Here is a 20824-nt window from a genome sequence, read left to right as displayed (position 1 = left end):
ATGCTCTGTCTCTGTCTGTCTCTGTCTCTCTCTCTCAAAAATAAATAAACATTAAATTAAAAAAAAAAACTTTAAAAATTGTGTGTCAACTATCCTTAAATTTTTTTAAAAATTGGCAAAAAAGTCAGAAAGAAAGGCTAGACAGTGGGAGAAGAGTTAGAAGAGACACATTAGCTCAGGTAGGAGATAATATTATTAGACTTAAGGTAGTACCAATAGAGATGGAGACATGTGGACAAATTTGGAACATATTTAGAAGGTAAAGTTTCTAGGATGTTTTCAGTGCTGGTTATAGAACACTGTGAGAAAGGACAGGCCTAGAAATCTAACTTGGAGCAATAGTATACACAGTTAGGGAAAACTGTATAATGGGTATCATCAACTCTTTTGACAAATATTAGATACACAAGACAGTATTATTAACTATAGTCACCATGCCATATATAAGATCTTCAGAGAGTTCAGTTATGTGGGATGAATAAGCTCTGGGTAACTAATGTTATTTTTCTCACTAAATTATTTCAGTTTTGTTTTATTCTGTTATTTGTCAAAAATATGCTTCTTATATTAATATGCAATGGGCTTATTATTGTTATTTTATTTTTAAAAATTTTTAATGTTTATTTATTTTTGAGAGAGAGAGAGAGATAGAGCACAAGTGGGAAAGGGGCAGAGAGAGACAGAGACACAGAATCTGAAGCAGGCTACAGGCTCTGAGCTGTCAGCACAAAGCCCCATGCAGGGCTCTAACTCATGAACTGTGAGACCATGACCTGAACCAAAGTCAGATGCTTGAGTGACTGAGCCACCTAGATGCCCCTTATTATTGTTATTTTAATGAATTAATATGTAAGCAACATGACCTAGTTTTAATCTATAATATGGTAAATATCAATAATGTCCATAAATAAATGACCTGTGGGGTTCTCAATAATTGTTAAGAGTTTAAAGGAATCTTAAGGCCAAAATATTTCAGAAATGTTGTAACAGATGTTTCTTTTATTAAGATATAAAAATAATGAAGTAATAAAAGAATACAACCTCTTCCTATACCTTATTAACACAAGTCATTTCTTGGTATTTTGAAGTTTTCCAAAAAGGAGTAGATCTTTCCCTAGAAATTCACATATATATTACAGAAGTTTTATTAAGCACTAATTTGTAGACACCAAGAATAACCATCTACATTATTTATTATGTGATGTCTTTTTCATAACACATATGGAATGTGTATTTTCTATGCATCTGGTATTCTTTTATGCAAGGCATAGACTCTGTTCATTTTCTCATATGTTGACAGTATGGATTTGGTGGTGAGAACTCCTAGGCAGAGAGAAAAGCAAATGCAGAGACTCTTAAAGATGCCAAACTCCCCAATCTAATAGAATTGAAACTGAACTTTTATCTCTATTTCTTGACATATTTACCCAGATAAATGCAATAGCTTAATGTCTGTTCCCCTTGTCTCTCTAACTCTTCCTGCTATTGTTTTTAAAATGCAAATCTGCTTACCATTCTGCTTATAACGTCAACATCTTCCATTGTTATTAGAAAAATTAATACTATTTTATGGAGCCTATGGATTTGGCCTTTACTTATTTATCATACACTGCACATTATATTTTCCTCCTTCTGTATTCCATTAAAGAAATGGATGCAGGGATGAAGAATTCAGTAGATTTATAGAACTGAGATAAACACCAGATAGCGGTAGCAGAAAGAATAAAAAGTGTGGCAGGAGACTAGACTGTGAGTTAGGCATAGAGTTAGCTAAGAAGGTGTAAATAAACCAAGCCAAAGAATAGAAACTGTACCTTTAGAGTAAAGGGAAATCAATGAAGAATTTACCCAGGGAAGTAACATAATCACATTTGTATTTTAAGATATTCAGTCTGGCTATGATATAGAGAATGAATTAGGGAAGAGTCGATAAAGGAAAAGCAAGTAAGAAATGTTGTAGCAATCCAGGTAAGAAATCATCAAGCACCACAGTACAATTGGCAAGAAAAGTGAATAATATCATGAGATATATAGAAGAAAGAAATTTCATGACTTGGATTTTTCATGATTTGGTATCTATTGTATTTGCGGCTTTAACAACAGTCAGGAAGGAATGAAGATCACTTCCTGGTTTGACTTCTGAAGAATTAAGTGTATGATAGTTCTATTTAATCAGATAAAGAATACTTTATAAGGAACAGGCTTAAAGGGAGGAATTAATTAATTGAATTTTGAAGATATTGAGCTCCAGTTGACTATGTAACACATAGAGTGTGTAGCAGTTAAGGACTCAAGCTCAGAAATAGGTCAGCCCAAGATGAATCTAGATTATATTCAGATTACTAGCTATGTATTTAGGAAAGTTTTTTTTTTTACCTCTATAAGTTCCTACTTTCTCATCTGTCAAACAGGGATAAATAATAATACCTCCTAATGCATTAATAGAGGAATAAATGTAATAAGGTACCATATATTATGTAAAGAATTTGGTACAATATATGGCATTTAGTAAATGATCAATAATTGTGAAGTATTATTATTATCATGATTCTCATTAAAAAGTGTAGTTAATTAGACATTTGAAGCTTGGAAAAAGAAGGACATGGTGTGGAAATAAATTCATGACCTGGAATTGTATATTAAACCAATACCAGGGCAAGACTAGTCTCTCACTTATCTCTCTCAAAGAAAACTTAGAACTGGAGTCATAAACTCAAATCCCTGTGGAGGCCACTCAGTAAGGTCAAGGGGTAAAGAAAAATTGTGGAGCACAAATAGCAAGTGGTAGAGTATGATCTGTGGCAAACACTATTTTAGTTCAATTTTTAAACAAGCCACAGTTACATGAATGACATAAACCATTATTCTACAAGCTCTGTCTGGTGGACCACCAGTTTGCACATCTGGCCTATCAGTATCCTCAAACAGCCAATTTCTATCAATTTGCTCTTTTTCCTTTATATCCTGGAAAACATAGCATAAGGCTTTAGATCAAAGGCAGTGACCCCCAAAAAGACTGAGGCCAGTCCTCATGTCTGCGATTTTAGTAGTCACTCACTTTCTCCAGGAAGAAATGCAGGCTTCCCAACACCTTGACTTAGCTCAGTAAAACTCATATTAGATCTCTAACCTATAGAATTGTAAGATAATAAATGTGTGTTATTGTAAGCCATTAGGTTTATGATGATCGTTACGCAGCAATAAAAATACCTAATACAGTGTCCTGACATACAACATGCCACAGGCAAAGGATTAGGTGTAAGTAACAGTGTGGTATCTATATTACACTGTTGGAGTGCAAACCAGAGAATTAACAGATAAAGTAGTAGACAAAAGCAGGTATTGAATAATGGAAAACCTTTGTGTAAATGTGGAGCCTTCCCTTGCCACTCCCTTGTAACTTATTGGACATCTATTGAAGGATTTTAAGTGTGGTGACATTTAAATTTTAAAAAGATCTTTTAAACAGTTAATCTCAATGCACGAAATGATAGGATAATCCAAGGGAAATTTTAAATCTGAACTAGGAAATCTAGCAGGAGAATCAATGAGTTAAAAAAAAAACCAAACATTTAAGATATATTAATAATTGATGAATTACTGAATAATTCATTGATGAATTATTGATGAATTGATGAATAAGCCTCCTTGTAAATATATATTTACTTCCATGTCTACAACCAAGTATTATTGTCTGGCAAATGAAGGCAATGCTACCTTTCTAATCATGGCTGATGAACAGTATGCCAGCCTCCTATTTCAACATGCTTGTCTTTGTATTTCATTATTTTATTTCATTTCATTTCATTTCATTTCATTTTTTTATTTTTGAGAGAGAGAGAGTGTGTGTGTATGTAAATGAGCAGGAGGGGCGCAGAAAGAGAGGGGGGAGGGACAGAGGGAGGAGTAGAAAGGGAATCCCAAGTAGGCTTCATGCCCAACTCAAAACCCAACATGGGGCTTGATCTCACAACCATGGATATGACCTGAGCCAAAATCAAGAGTCAGACACTTAATTGAATGAGCCACCCAGGCACACCTCAACATGTCTTTGAGTATTCAGTCACATATGTATACCCCTTCATTGTTTAGTGGCATATATGAATTTCTTATAAATTATATTCATTTTATAAAAATAACAAAAAGCAACAGAAATGATTTTAGTTTGTCTCTGCCCATTCCCAGAATCACTTCATTGTGGGATTATTGATGCAATCTACTGATCCCTTTTTCATCTCTCTCAATATTAATCCATCTCGCTCATGCCTTCAGACATGCCATTTATAACATTTGATTTATTGTGTTAGGTGTTTGTTGTAGAGACTAAATTATCTCCCAAGTATCTTCTGGAGTTAGACTTTTGAAGGCTTTTCTTTTTTTATTTAATTTTATTTTAAATTTTTAAATGTTTTTTAATTTCTTTTTATTTTTTAGAGAGAGATAGAGACAGCATGAGCAGGGGAGGGTCAGAGAGAGAGGAAGATACAGAATCTGAAAACAGGCTCCAGGATCTGAGCTGTCAACACAGAGCCTGAAGCGGGGCTCGAACCCACAAACCCTGAGATCATGACCTGAGCTGAAGTTGGATGCTTAACCAATTTAGCCACCCAGGCACCCCTCAAGGCTTTTCTAAGTACTCCAAAATCTGGTTCTTTCACAGTGTTCAAAATTATCCTTCACTATTTGCCAAATTGTACTCTTTATTCTGGTCAGACTAATAGCCCTCATAGCTGCTGTGTGCCTTACTAGTTTAATTATCCTTGATAGTATAGTGAGTGTACATTTTAAATATGTGAATTTAATAAATGCTGCTTGAATAATAATCACAAACTGTCTAATTTTATCCACGATTTAAGGCATGACTCAAACCCAACACCTCCATTAATACAGTGTTTCATTTCAATCGCTCAAAATATTAGTTAATCATCTATGAATCGTATCATATATCAACTGATTATTTCACCTTTCTTGTTGAATATTGTTTTCCTGACTTTCTTATAAATTCTGTATTGCACAGCTTTTCACTCTCCCACAGTCCTCCACTAGATAGTGACCACTGTGGCACTAAAATAGCTGCCAATTAATACTTATTGGTTGATAATTTATTACTTCAATATTCAAATTTTTATCTCCTACATATGTTAAACAACTTTCCCAAGACTTTTTCCCAAATTTGTCGAGTTTTTACACAATATACAATGGGGTTGATTAGGGGTGACAACAACAAGAATATATCTGCAATAAGAAGGCTTTTGTGCTTGGCGAAGTGGTGCATGGCAGCCAGGTGATGATGGGTACATAGAAAATGAGCATAGCACAGATGTGGGAGACACAGTTCTTGAGGGCCCTGAGTCTCTCTGCTAGAGATGCGATGCTGAGTAGTCTTCAAGATCAGTATATATGACATAAAAACTAATGCCAAGTCCAGCATAGTATAGAGAGCAACAAAGAAGCATAGATAACATTGATCTTGTTGTCAGAGCAGGCCAACTTCATGGGATCCTGATGCAGACAGTATGAGTGAGAAAGGAGATTCTTCTGACAATACTTTAATCTCCTTAGAGTGAAAGGAAATGGAAGCACTAAGAGAATGCTCCTGGTGGCTAAGATCAGTCCCATTTTAGCAACTCTGTTGCTAGTGAGGAGAACAGTATATCTCGGGGGATTGTGAATGGCAAGAAAGTGATCCAAAGACATAACTAGAAGCACTGAGGATTCCATGACAGTGAATCCATGGATGAAGAATTCTTGAGCAAAGCAGACATTGGGTGAAATTCCCATGGAATTGAACAAGAAGATTCTCAGCATGGTAGGAAGGGAGGAAAAATGAAAGGCCCAAGTCAGAGATGGCCAAGAGAGCAAGGAAATAATTCTTGAATAAACTCTAAGTAGATTCAAACATTGGCTTTTCAGGTTTCATACAAATCTTATGATTGTTTATTCTAGCTCTGTGAAGAATGCAGGTGTTATTTTGAGAGGGGTTGCATTGAATAAGTAAATTGCTTTGGATAGTAATGACATTTTAATAATGTTTGTTCTTCTAATCCATGAGAATGGAATGTTTTTCCATTTTGTGTGTGTGTGTGTGTCTTCTTCAATTTATTTCATAAGCTTTCTGTAGTTTTCAGTGTATAGATTTTTCACCTCTTTGGTTGGGTTTATTCCTAGTTATTTTATGGTTTTCGGTGCAATTGTAAATGGGATAGATTCCTTGATTTCTCTCTCTGCTTATTCTTTATTCATATCTAGAAATACAACTGATTTCTGTACATTGACTTTATATCTTACAACTTTGCTGAATTCCTGGATCAGCTATCACAGGCTTTTTGGTGGAGTCTTTGGGTTTTCCACATAGAGTATCATGTCATCTGTGAAGAGTGAGAGTTTGACTTCCACCCTGCTGATTTAGAGCATTTTTATTTCTTTGACAAAGCAATCCTGAAAAAAGAAAACCAAAGCTGGAGGCATCACAATTTTCGACTTCAAGCTGTATTACAAATCTGTAATCATCAAGACAGTATGGTACTGGCACAAAAACAGACACTCAGGTCAATGGAACAGAATAGAGAACCCAGAAATGGACCCACAAACATGTGGCCAACTAATCTTTGACAAAGTAGGAAAGAGCGTCCAATGGAAAAAAAGACAGTCTCTTTAGAAAATGATGTTGGCAAAACTGGACAGGAACATGCAGAAGATTGAGCCTGGAACACTTTCTTACACCATACACAAAAATAAATTCAAAATGGATAAAATTCCTAAATGTGAAGCAGGAAACCATCAAAATCCTAGAGGAGAAAACAGGCAACAACCTCTTTGACCTTGGCCACAGCAACCTCTTACTCAACACATTTCCAGAGGCAAAGGAAACAAAAGCAAAAATGAACTATTGGGACCTCATCGAGATAAAAAGCTTCTGCACAGCAAGGGAAACAGTCAGCAAAACTAAAAGGCAATTGACAGATTCGGAGAAGATATTTGTAAATGACATATCAGATAAAGGGTTAGTATACAAAATTTATAAATAACTTATCAAACTCAACATGCAAAAAAAACAAATAATCCAGTGAAGAAATGAGCAAAATACAAAAATGGACACTTTTCCAAAGAAGACATCCAGATGGTTAACAGACAGACGAAAAATGCTCGATATCACTCATCATCAAGGAAACACAAATCAAAACCACAATGAGATACCACCTCACACCTGTCAGAATGGCTAACATTAACAACTCAGGCAACAACAGATATTAGCAAGGATGCAGAGAAAGAGGAACTCTTTTTGCACTGTTGGTGGAAATGCAAACTGCTGCAGCCACTCTAGAAAACAGTATGGAAGTTCCTCACAAAGTTAAAATAGAACTATTCTACAAGCCAGAAATTGCACTACTAGGTATTTATCCAAAAGAGACAGAAGTGCTGTTTTGAAGGGGCACTTGCACCCCCAACGTTTATAGCACCAGTACCAACAATAGCCAAAGTATGGAAGGAGCCCAAATGTCCATTGACTGATGAATGAATAAAGAAGATGTGGTATATAAATATATACAATAGAATATTACTCAGAGATCAAAAAGAATGAAATCTTGTCATTTGTAACAACATGGATAGAACTAGAGCGTGTTATGCTAAGCAAAATTAGTCAGTCATAGAAAGACAAATATCATATGATTTCACTTATATGTGGTATTTAAGATACAAAACAGATGAACATAAGGGCAGGGAAGCAAAAATAATACAAACGGAGAGGGGAAAAAACCATAAGAGACTCTTAAGTACAGAAAACAAACTGAGGGTTGCTAGAGGGGTTTTAGGTGGGGCGATGGGCTAAATGGGTAAGGGGCATTAAGGAGGACACTTGTTGGGATGAGCACTGGGTGTTATATGTAAGTGATGAATCATTAAATTCTACTACTGAAATCATTGTTACACTATATATTAGCTAACTTATATGTAAATTTAAAAATAAATTAATAAATTTTAAAAAAATGGATTCAAACTAGTAACTTCTGAAAGAGATGGATGTTGGAGGAGTTTGTTTGTTTTTATGGAGACTGTAAGTAAATGTATTTTATGTGTTAAAAAACATACTCATTAATATTTTTGAAACAGATAAATAATGTTAATAGGAATCTATTTTCTCAGCATTCCTGGCTGGCTCAGTCAGTCAAGTGGCCAACTTCAGCTCAGGTCATGATCTCAGGGTATGTGGGTTCGATCACTGCATCAGACTTTGTGCTGACAGCTCAGAGCCTGGAGCCTGCCTCTGATTCTGTGTCTCCATCTTGTTCTTTCTCTCTGACCCTCCCCTGCTCATGTTCTCTCTATCTCTGAAAAATAAACATTAAAAGACAAGAAATTTATTTTATCTTGTTAAAATGTCTGTATTATCCAAATACAATCTACACTTTAATGCAATTCCTATCAAAATACCAACAGCATTTTTCACAGAGCTAAAACAAATAATCCTAAAACTTGAATGGATCCACAAAACACCATAATAGCCAAAGCAACCTTGACAAAGAAAAGCAAAGTAAATGACATCACAATTCTAGACTTCAAGTTACATTACAAAGCTGTTGTGATGGTACTGGCACAATAGCAAAAATGAAACTTTGGGACTTCATCAAAATAAAAAGCTTCTGCACAGTGAAGGAAATAATAAAATTAAAAGCCATCTTATGGAATAGGAGAAGAGATTTGGAAATGGCATATCTAACAAAGGATTAGTATCCAAAATCTATAAGGAATTTATCAAACTCAACACCCAAAAGCCAAAAGAGAATATGGTACTGGCACAATAATAGACACACAGATCAATAGAACAGAATGAAAATCTAGACATAAAGCCATAATTATATGGTCAATTATTCTTTGACAAAAAAGGGAAAATATCCAATAGAAAAGACAGTGTCTTCAAGAAATGGTATTGGAAAACTGGACAGGTACTGGAAAGCTGGACCACTTCCTTACCCCATACACAAAGATAAATTCAAAATGGATTAAAGCCCTAAATGTGAGACAGGAAACTATCAAAATCCTAGAAGAGAACACAGCCAGTAACCTCTTTGACTTTGGACATGGTCATACCAACTTCTTATTAGACATGATGAAGCAAAAAATAATAATAATAATAGCAAAAATGAACTATTGAAGAAAATAAAACTTCTACATAGTGAGGGAAATAGTCAAAAAAATTAAAAGCCATCCTATGGAATTTAAGAAGATATTTGGAAATGATATATCTAATAAAGGATTAGTATCCAAAATCTATAAAGAACTTATCAAACTCAACACCCAAAACCAATTCACCAGAAATGGGCAGAAGAAATGAATAAACATTTTTCCAAAGAAGACATACAGATGGAAGATGCATAAAAAGATGCTCAACATCAAGGGGCGCCTGGGTGGCTTAGTCGGTTAAGCGTCCGACTTTTGCTTAGGTCATGATCTCGCGGTTCGTGGGTTCGAGCCCCGCTTCGGGCTCTGTGCTGACTGAGAGCTCAGAGCCTGGAGCCTATTTCAGAGTCTGTATCTCCCTCTCTTTCTGACCCTCCCTTGCTCACACTGTCTCTCTCTCTCTCTTCTAGAAATAAATAAAAATATTAAAAAAAGAAAAAATATGCTCAACATCAATTATTATTAGGGGAAATACAAATCAAAACTACAAAGAGATACCACCACACACGAGTAAAATGACTACAATTAACAACACAGTAAACAATAGGTGTTGGCAAAGCAGAGAAATGGGAACCTTTTACACATATGGTGGAAATGCAAACTGGAAAACATTATGGAAGTGCCTCAAAAAGTTAAAAATAGAACGTGCCTACAATCCGGAAATTGCACTGCTAGGTATTTACTCAAAGGATACAAAAATACTGATTTGAAGGTTTACATGCACCCCAATGTTTATAGCAGCACGATCAACTATAGCCAAATTAAAGAAAGAACCTACTGGAGCTCCATCAACTGATGGATGGATAGTTGACCAGTGTCCATCAACTGATGAATGGATAAAGAAGATATGGTACAGGGGCACCTGGGTGGCTCAGTCAGTTAAGCATCTGACTTCAGCTCAGGTCATGATCTCACAGTTCACTAGTTTGAGTCCTACATTGCGGCTCAGAGCCTGCAGTGCAGAACCTGGAGCCTCCTTCAGGTTCTGTGTCCCCCTCTCTTTTTCTACCCCTCTCCCGCTCATGCTGTCTCTCTTTCTCTCAAAAATAAACATTTAAATAAATAAATAAACATTAAAGAAATTTTAAAGATGTGATATATACATGAAATAAAGTATTATTTCTCAGCCATAAAAAAGAATGAAATCTTGCCATTTGCAACAACATGGATGGAACTAGAGATTATTATGCTGCATGAAATAGGTCAGTCAGAAAAATCAAATATCATATGATTTTACTCATATGTAGAATTTAAGAAACAAAACAAATGATCATAGGGGGAAAAAAAGGAGAAAGAGCAAAACCAAGAAACAGACTCTTAACTGTGGAGAACAAACTGATGATTACCAGAGGGGAGGTGGGTTGGAGGTTGGATGAAACAGGTGATGGGGATTAAGGAGTGCATTTGTTATTAATGAGCACTCGGTGTTGTATGGAAGTATTGAATCACTAAATGGTACACCAGAAACTAATATTACATTGTATGTTAACTAACTAGAATTTACATTTAAAAAGAAATCTATTTTCTCGTTATTTTTAATAATATAGTTTAGAGATTTATTTTTCCCTAATAGAACATGGAAAAATATTATATACATTAATTTATGTAAAACTGAGAGTGTCCTGGACAAAATAAAAGTCATTATTTTCTATAGGGCAATAAAAAGTAGTAGGTGTAAGAAAGTCTTAATAAACTGAAACCCAGACACATCACAGTCAAATCCTGAAGAAAAAGAGAGAGAGATATTAAAAGCAGGCAGAGTAAAAAGATAATAGAAATAGAGAAAAAATGGTAAACAACACTAAGATAGAAGACAATAGAGTCACATTTTGAAAGTACTGGAAGAATAACTTGCCAACCTGGAATTCCATATTTGTCAAAATTTATCTTTCAATAAAGAAGGCAAGATCAATACATTTACAGATAAACAAAACCTTAGACAAGTCATAGCCATGAGATCTGCAAATAATAAACGAAGGAAGAATGCTCAGAGGGATGAAGGTAAGTAAACACAAAATATTTTTATCTTTTCTTAATTTCTGGACATGATAATTTACTTTTTTTTCTGAGAGAGAGAGATAAAGTGAGCAGTAGAGGGAGAAAGAGAGAATCTTAAGCAGGCTCCCTGCCCAGCATAGAGCCTGACATAGGGGTCGATCTCACGACCCTTAGATCATGAACTGAGCCAAAACCAAGAGTCAGGTACTTAACTGACTGAGCCACCCAGGTGCTCTGATAATTTACTTTTTAAAGTAAAATAATCCCAATGTATGGAGAGATTTGTAATATAGGTAGAAATATGTACTTAGCAATAACTGCATATTATCTTTAAATGAGATAAATAGAAGTATACTGTTAAAAGTTTCTTACATTACCTATGAAAAAGTATAATATTAACTCAAGGTAGACTCTGGAAATTAAGGTTGCATACCATAGCCCAAAAAGCGAGTATAAAAAACAGAGATCCAAAAATATGGCCAAAAATCCAACTGAGGAAATAAAATAGAATACTGAAACAGTTGAACTTATTTGATTTAAAGACTTTAAAAAATGAGTAAAGCTACATAACAGAAGCAAAAACAGACGGGACGATGAGGGAACAAATAAAACAATGATAGACATAAAACTAAATGTATAAATAATTTCATTAAGTATAATGGGCTAAAGACTCCAATTACAAACAGCACTAGTCAAGGTGGATTAAAAAACTGGTCAACTATAAAAGCTGCATATGAAATACAAAGACACAGATAGGTTAAGAATAAAAAGAAAAATAAATGTCATGCGTAACAATATATATGGTGAATGTAGCCATATTATCAGAGCACATGGAATTTAAAGCGAGATATAGATCAAGAAAAAGGAGACATTTTGCAATAATAAAAGAATCAATTCATCAAGAAGCCATAGCAAATTAAATGTTTATTTTTGAGGGGGAGAGAGAGAGAGAGAGAGAGAATCTGAAGCTGCCTCCAGCTCTCAGCACAGAATCCAACGTGGGGCTTGAACCCATGAACTGAGAAATCATGACCTGAGTGGAAGCAGGATGCTCAGCTGACTGAGTCACTCACGTGCCCCAAAAGGTCATAACAACTTTAATGTTTACACGTGTAATAAGAAAGCTTCAAAATACACAAGGAAAAAGTAACAACTAAAAAGAAAAAGTTAATAATCAGATATAGAGACGTTAGCACATCCTTGATTGTTACTTGGTTTTATACGTTGGTAAAAATCAATTGAGCTGTATACTTCAGGTTTCTGCATCTTTCTATATTTCATTAATAAGGACAGGAAAAACAACTTCATTGATGATAAGAAAAAAGAAGAAACAAAAGAATGGTGGACTTAATATATCAATTAATTGGAATTAAATGATGTTTTGGAGCCTCAATCGCTTTCCCTAATCTCTGGAGCAGACTGTCCTTGGTATGAGTAGTTCTCCAAAATCTATGCAACATCCAGTCTCATCTTTTCATGGCCCTATGGCAACCAAGAAGTTAAAATCATGGTCTTGAAGCAAGCCCTCTTCTGGGAATTTCTAAGAAATTTTTCAGGGAAATGATTTGTTTACAGAAGGTGGTAGAACAGGAGGAATTGGTGTCCCATGAGTACAAACTTCAGAAGATAGCTCAAGGAGTCTGTGATCGATAGATAAAGGTTTAGCTGGGGGCCTAACATGACTTCTCTAGGGTCATGAAAGCTGTATCTTGTTTTTCTTTTTCTGGGAATTCATAACTCTTTCTACTTACAGTTTGAACTGATGTCATTTGAATTCAAGCTTTTTCAATAATACCATGCTTTCTATCTCACGTTAATTAATAAGTTAAAAACTGGAATAATCACCAGGAAATTGCACGAGGAAATTCTGATGGAAGACATATAAAAATTCGTGATACAATAAGCAGTATAAATGTCAAGAAAGCCTAAAACCATGGACTTTATCACATCCTAGCTCCAGTACCTTATAGAGTTACCTCAAGAGCTAGTTTAATCAACACGAGTCATTTCAATTTCATTTCTGACAAAATTGCATCAGATGAGAGATAAAAGGGCAATAGAGATTGTTGGTAGCAAAATCCAGCAAACAGAACCAACTCTGAAACAGTGAAGGTAAAGGTACGTAATCAATACTTGTTTAGCCAGATCAAGAGGTGAGGAGGGAGGATAAGAGATCATTCTTAATAAGCTGAAGGGAGAAAAAGAGAGGTAGGTATTTGAAAAAGAAGGCAAAAAGAAAGCATTGGGAACTATTATTATATATTAAACATTGTGCTAGACAATTTTTACATGTAGATAATTCTGCTTTCAAAATGTTCAACTTTTTTTGTGAACATGAAAATAAATATCTGCAAAGCCTCATAGCCTTATGGATGAGCAGGAGGTAGTAAAATAGCAGAATTACTTTGAAGATTAACTATAGTTGGCAAAGCCCTGAACAGCCCGGAACACAATAAAGCTACCAGCAATAGTTAGCATCAAAGAGTGCCCAATGCATTTGTTTCTCAAGTACAGCAACTTATGTAGAGAAATTAGTGAAATATTTTTTCAGTAAATTGACTGCCTTGATACTGTGTATCAGGAGTGAAGTTAATACTGTAATTGGATTTGAGCAAAGAAACAGCATGACCAAGAGAGCTAGTGTATTCCAGGGGGCCTTTCTGAGGATGTGACTTCTGAGAAAGAGCTGTTAGAGTGAAGGAAACCACAAGTATAGTAGTGAGATGGGAAGGCTGATGGAATGTTTGAAGATCTTTAACAGAAAAATGTTTAGGAGTATAAATGCTTTTCTGAATGAAAGGAATTAGTAACTGTGATATTGTGATTTATAATAAATATGTTTGGCCTTCACTGTTTTTGGCACTGAGTTGCTTTGGAATTTCCTATGGGATGAGAGAGACAAAGTTATCTTTTCTCATGTTAATATGATAACTTCTGGATATCACCTAAGATTGGGGGCTGTTTGCCTGGAGAACTAACCATGTGATTGTAGGGTTGGAACTTTCAGTCCTATCCCCCTGACTTCAAGGGAGGAGACTGGGGGATGAACTAATTAAAAAGCTTGTGTTTCTGATTCTTAATAGTCAAGAGCACTCTGACAAAGCCCAAGCTTCTCAACTAAACCCTCACTTCTCTAGGCAAAGGAGTAAACACCAATATGCTCTATGTATCTTGAAACCCTATTGTCCCCATTAACTTAATTCCATAAAGAAAGAGAAAACTCTTAAAGGTTCATAGTTAGCTCAGTTGTCTATGAAAACAAAAGGCAAACAAACATAGTTGTAGAACATCTATTTATCTTATGGTGTCAGAAAAAAAAAAAAGACTCTGAGAACACCATCACCAACATACTTTGCCACCCACCATGGCTGGCCTATAATCCAGTTTGCTAAGTCATTTGTATTTATGAAAGTATATATTGGACTATAAAGCAAGCTAAGAATCTCTGTCTCCTCCCATGCTCATGGATGGAGAGTACTGATATAGATTAATCGTTTTAAAGAACATTCTATCTGCTTCCATATAAGAAAATGGGATTTTTCACTATATTGTATCAGAGAGGGTTAACATTCAATCACTCATGACCTAGTTTCTGTCCTTTCTTTGTACTTCTTTCTATGGAGAGCTTGTGAGTAAGATCAATTTTAGAAGCTCAAGCCCTTTCTTTGCCTAAAAAATATTTGAAGGAAAAGACTATAGAAATTAGATAAATCACTTAGCATCCACTCTCTTAAAATCTGCTTTCTGCAGGTTCCTGTCTTTTTTTTTTTTTTTTCTAATTCTAGGATTATGCTGGAACAAAAAAAAGACTTGTCCTATGGCTCAGCCTAACTTTATGAAATTTTTCATTGGATTGGGGGTGGGGAGGGGCAAATCCTACAGAAAAGGGGAAATTTATTTGCAGGCCATTGCTCTTTATGTGATTGGTCAAGATAGTTCCTAAATTCCTGGTTCTCCTTGTCAGTTAACATTATCTGACTCTATTATAAATAGTTTGTTCAGAAGAAATACTTCATTCTTTTATTCTTTGATATGAGCCTTTCAAAACTATATTTTCTTTATATCTCAGAGAAAAGTGCTGAAAGGAGCACTTTTTATGCTGAAAATGTAATTTCTGTTAAAAGTGTCATTTCAGATCTGGGAATAGACATTTTCCATCTGATTCATCATGGACACTGTCAATTCCTCTAATATTGACATCACCACCTTCTTCCTGATTGGAATCCCAGGACTGGAGCATGTTCATGCTTGGATCTCTGTCCCCATCTGCCTCATGTACCTGGTGGCCATCCTTGGCAATTGTACCATACTCTTTGTGATCAGGACAGAGTCCTCACTCCATGCCCCCATGTACTATTTCCTGTCTATGTTGGCTGTCTCTGACCTGGGCCTCTCCCTCTCATCCCTCCCCACTATGCTGAGGATCTTTGTTTTCAATGCTACAGGAATTTCCCCAAATGCCTGCTTTGCTCAAGAATTCTTTATCCATGGATTCACAGATATGGAGTCCTCAGTGCTCCTGGTCATGTCTTTTGACCGCTTTTTGGCCATACGCAACCCTCTGAGATACAGCTCAATCCTTACCAATGCCACAGTTGCCAAAATGGGCTTGGTGTTTCTAATTAAAAGCATGCTCTTAGTGCTCCCATTCCCTTTCACTCTCAAAAGATTGACATATTGTAGGAAAAGCCTACTTTCTCACTCTTATTGTCTACACCAGGATGTCATGAAGCTGGCCTGCTCGGACAACACGGTCAACTTTTTCTATGGTTTCTTTGTTGCCCTCTGTATGATGTCAGACAGTGTGTTCATTGCTGTGTCCTACATATTCATCCTGAAGACCGTGATGGGAATTGGATCCCATAAGGAGCGGCTAAAGGCCCTCAACACTTGTGTCTCCCACATCTGTGCTGTGCTCATCTTTTATGTGCCCATCATTGCTTTGGCCTCCATGCACCGTTTTGGCAAGCACAAGTCCCCAGTGGCCATGATCCTCATTGCAGACATTTTCCTGCTAGTACCACCTCTGATGAATCCCATTGTATACTGTGTGAAGACGCGGCAAATTCGTGAGAAGGTTTGGGGGAAATTGGGTCTAAAATAAAGGTATGGGAAAAATCAATCAGCCGAGATTGGAGAATAAAATAATATATCTCTAAGCAAAATATTATGGATGTTTATTGGTATTTCCCTTAATCATCCTTATAATCACTATAAGATGTAGTCTGGGCACTGAGATCTGTGAGCCTAGGACTGATGTGGGCATTGACAGGTGAGTATGGAATTGTTTTGCAATTCTATTAAAATCATGAACCAACATACTGATTTGGGATTTTAGTTGCACTGTTTATAACACAAGAGTAAACACACATGGAAGTAGAGCTTTTGTCCCCTTATAGAAAATGAATACCAAAGAAGTTGGGTGTTACCCCAATCCAATTGGCTTTTCTTTCAGGCAACCTTCAGGCATGTATTTGTTGAGGTCTCTTTAGTCAATTTAATGCAAATCCTTGATTTCCCATTTAAGAAAAGAAGTGTATTGTCAAGTCCAAATTGGTTAAAATTTTTCTCCCTTTTCTCTTTCCTTAGTAATAAAATTGGACACCAGTGATTATTTTTAATGTTAAAGCTTTCATAGCCTGGAAATATGAGAATACTTTCTCATAACATTCTTTAAGACAGACCAGATTTTTTCTCTATATTACAACAGGGTTCCAAGAAATTTTAGTTATTAAAAGGAGAACAAGGGACTATTATACTAGTAGTAGGAAATAGGAAAGCTAGTAGTTCAGTAATTTTTAAAACTTTGCTATTCTTAACTGCTTTAAAAGAATGGCTCTCATGCTTGTTTAGGCACTTGGTATTTTGATGTATGATATATTCAATTACATTAAACAAGTTAGAAACTATTTTAAACTAGCAGAAAATATGACCATATGTTAAGCAATATAAAATCATATTCATACATATATTGTTCCATTTTTTTTAAAGATAAGTAGCCAAGGGGCTCCTCAGTGGCTCAGTTGGTTAAGTATTCAACCCTTGATTTCAGCTCAGGTCATAATCTCATGGTTCATGAGATGGAGCCCTGTGTTTGGCTCTGCACTGACAGCACAGAGCCTGCTTGGGATGCTCTCTCTCTCCCTCTCTGTTCCTCTCCTGCTCGTGTGCATGCAAGCACTCTCTTAAAAATGAATAAATAAACATAAAAAAGATAAATAGCCAATTAAAGTAGATTGGCTATCTGAGTATATTCTCTGTAAAAATTCATTTGTTTCCTATTCATCTGTTATTTGTGAGTACTTTATGGTAGACAAAGTATAAAACATATACTTTAGAATAAGTCAACCAAAATTCTTAAAAAGTCTGTACTATGGATTGGAAAAATACTATTGGTGATCAATTTCAATGTTTTATTGTCTCAGTTGAACTCACAAATATTTAGTATTATTTGTTCCAAAGAACCATTTCGAAGAAGATGCTCTCTGTTGAATAAATATTCTTACATATTTTATGTCCCCTGATGAGTTTAACTGAGTTCTTATTGCTCAAAAGCTGACCTGGTCTAGATCCCCATAGTTTAACCAAGGAAGGAAGGGACAAAATTTTAGGCTTCCTCCCAGGTTGTTTTCAATTATGTTATTAATCCACCTGTTTGTCTTATTTATATTTTGTTTCCTTAAAGAAACTGTATACATTAAATTTGTATATCTCCAGACTTGTACATTGTATATAATGACATCTGGTTGGCAGTCTGACACATTTCTCAACTTTTAGAAAAGAAGCACATACATGCACACAGACACACACACAGACACACACACACACACACACAGCTTTTACAAGTCAGAAAATTATGATAATTTATAAGCACACAGATCATCTAGAATGACAGAAAAACTATTGCCAAAATCAGTAAGAAGTAACTATAAATTTTAAGTCAAAAAAGTTGCCCTGAAAAATAGTTCATGTCCCATTTAGCCACAAGAAAAAGTAAATGGTTGTCATGAAAGAAACAGGAAGAATACTTATCCTCCATTTTTTAGTATTTGCCCTCAACTAAGAAATTCAGATCTTTACAAAACAGAAACTGCTGAGGTCATAAGATGTCGATAATGTTTACCTGAATCATAATAGTGAATAGGCTAAAATCTGTTTTCCTCAACTATAATATAGGCTCAATGTATTTCCAATCAAGCATCCAGTAACATTTCACTGAGCATGTAGCAAAATAATCATAAAAAAAAGATTTACAATAGTCAACTGGAAAATATAAGACAAAAACAAATAGAAAGTGTGATAAAGTTTCATTTGTATGATAGCAACATTTATCAAACAGCTACAAAATTGCATGTCATTTGCTCAACAAATCAATGGGAAGAACAAAGAAAGAGAATAAACACAATGCAACGTACTTTAAATGATATGAAAATAATATACAATTAAGGAATAACAGAACCTTATTGAAAATAGGTTATTCAAATAATAGTGGTAGAAAAAAAATACAACCTATTTAAAGACCGTATTTGTGTGTGATCTTTCATTATATACAAAAATAAAGTAAATTAGGAATTAAGTACAAAGATACTTTTTTTTCAGGTTTTTATTTAAATTCCAGCTAGTTAACATACAGTGTAATTCAGTGTTCACCAGGTACCAGACATTGGGTTATACACCTACTTGTATTAAACCAATTAACTTTTGTAAGAACATGGGAAGGTAGATTTTATTAATTCTTCCTGTTTTGTGGGTTAACAAGCTAAAGCTTTGAGAAGTTAAACAAGTTTTCCATAAACTGTAAAGTATTAGGAGCTTGAATGTAAACCCAGGTGGCACATTTCCAGAGTGTACAACCTGATGCACTACAGCAGACCAACTATTATTTTATCTGCTTCTAAATTGAATAATTCACATTCTAGGAATATAAGAACATAATCAGAGAGGTGATGAAATATTTATTTCTAATATATATCAAGGATTATTTTCTATGATAAATACTGTAAACTACTGAAAAAAATTTTTTTACAAATAGTTTATTGTCAAGTTGGTTTCCATATAACACCCAGTGCTCATCCCCACAGGTGCCCCTCTCCATGCCCATCCCCCCTCCCCCCACATCCATCAGTCCTCAGTTTTTGTCAGCATTCAAGAGTCTCTCATGGTTTGCCTCTCCCCATTTCCCCTACCATTTCCCCCCTTCTTCTCCCCCATGGTCCTCCATTAAGTTCCTCCTAATCCTCCTTTACGTGCAAACATATGATATTTGTCTTTCTCTCCCTGACTTATTTCGCTCTGTAAACTACTGAAATATTAATAGGAAATGATAACATAAACCATGATATACAAATAATATTAAGTATTATTCACCTATGCAGCACAGCATCAAGAACTGAGTGGCATTTGCTAAGCACTATCTTAGATGTTAAGGATTAAATGAAACTTAATTTTACACTGACTATTTTGCATTGTTTTAATTAAACTTAAATTTATGCTGGAGTTTACAGTCTGGTGGTGGGGAGAAAATAAAAAAATAAATTCACTGAGTAAAATATGTTAAGTTTAAGCACACATATAAGAAAGCAAATAAAAGAATAAAAGACTGGCAACTTGCCCATTATAGTGGCGATTCAAATGACAGAGCTTCCTAGGGGAAATAAAGTCTAATATAAAGTCTAATATAAAAATCTAATATATGATCAACAGAAAATGATAAATAATATCAAGCAAATAAGATATACATTTGAGTATGCACTACTATCCTAGTTTATAAATGTATGTGTCTGTGTGTACATATGTTGGCTTATTAAAAAAGATTCCGTTATATAGCATAAAATCCCTCATTAGTAGGATTGTGAGTGATTTTATTTACTTTTTTATCATAAAATTTTAATTATATATAGTACACACGTGTATATAATTACACATCCATATATACATACATGACATTTATAATCAGAATAATCCCCAAATATATTAAACACATTCCTTGAAGTAACAACAAAACACATTCATGTCCTATTAATAGCTGCTATGGGGATGAAGAACACTGATAAGTGTTTTTGGTATTGAGCAGGTAAGCTACATTTTGAGCCAGATATGAAAAACACATTTGGAATAATAAAAGTTTAACATGCATACAGCAGACTGCCTTAAATTTCAGCCATCACAAAACTGGAAGGATGCTTGCACATTTCTATAATTGTCCACCTAAAATTCTTGAAATTCAGAATTTTTATACTCTAAAAAGCCTCTACACCCCTGGAGACATTACCCTGTTTTCAAGCACACCTATATTTCTGAAGTGAAAGGTGTAGATATTCACTCGATGTAGAAGAAATAATGACCATAAATACATTCATATCAGCTTATGTTAGCTTTTGCTGCCAGTAGGTTTTGGCTCCAAACTTAGGAAAAAAAATTTTAAAGTGTTTTTCCAATGTTTTAAATTCAAGAATTGTAAATGGAGTTGGGGATCTGCAAACAAAAACTTTTAGAAAGATCTGTAAAGAAGCAATTAAAGAACCATTGGCATTGGTAAGAATGAGGAGGAAAAGTCTGGATAGTTAGAGTAGGGTGTGGTCTGGTGTGTCAACTCTGCCACAGGCTGATTCCACGGTCAGAGATTGGTGTCTCTTAGTTTGGGCAA

The 20824-nt window shown here is 35.1% G+C and overlaps 1 protein-coding gene and 1 pseudogene across 1 annotated transcript; one reads left to right on the top strand and one right to left on the bottom strand.

Annotated features, from left to right (window-relative positions):
- Positions 1-5125: 5125 nt before the first annotated feature.
- LOC144218241 (olfactory receptor 51A7-like) lies at positions 5126-9108 on the bottom strand (annotated as a pseudogene).
- Positions 9109-15346: 6238 nt separating this feature from the next.
- LOC144218258 (olfactory receptor 51A7-like) lies at positions 15347-16282 on the top strand. The gene has a single exon (XM_077748115.1). The coding sequence runs from the start codon at positions 15347-15349 to the stop codon at positions 16280-16282; it is 936 nt and encodes a 311-aa protein (XP_077604241.1).
- The last annotated feature ends 4542 nt before the right edge of the window (positions 16283-20824 follow it).

This window comes from Crocuta crocuta, unplaced genomic scaffold (assembly GCF_008692635.1).
Source record: "Crocuta crocuta isolate KB4526 unplaced genomic scaffold, BGI_CrCroc_1.0 scaffold662, whole genome shotgun sequence".
NCBI lineage: Eukaryota > Metazoa > Chordata > Mammalia > Carnivora > Hyaenidae > Crocuta > Crocuta crocuta.
Note: the sequence above shows the minus strand (reverse complement) of the source record. Positions and strands in the feature narration are given on the sequence as shown.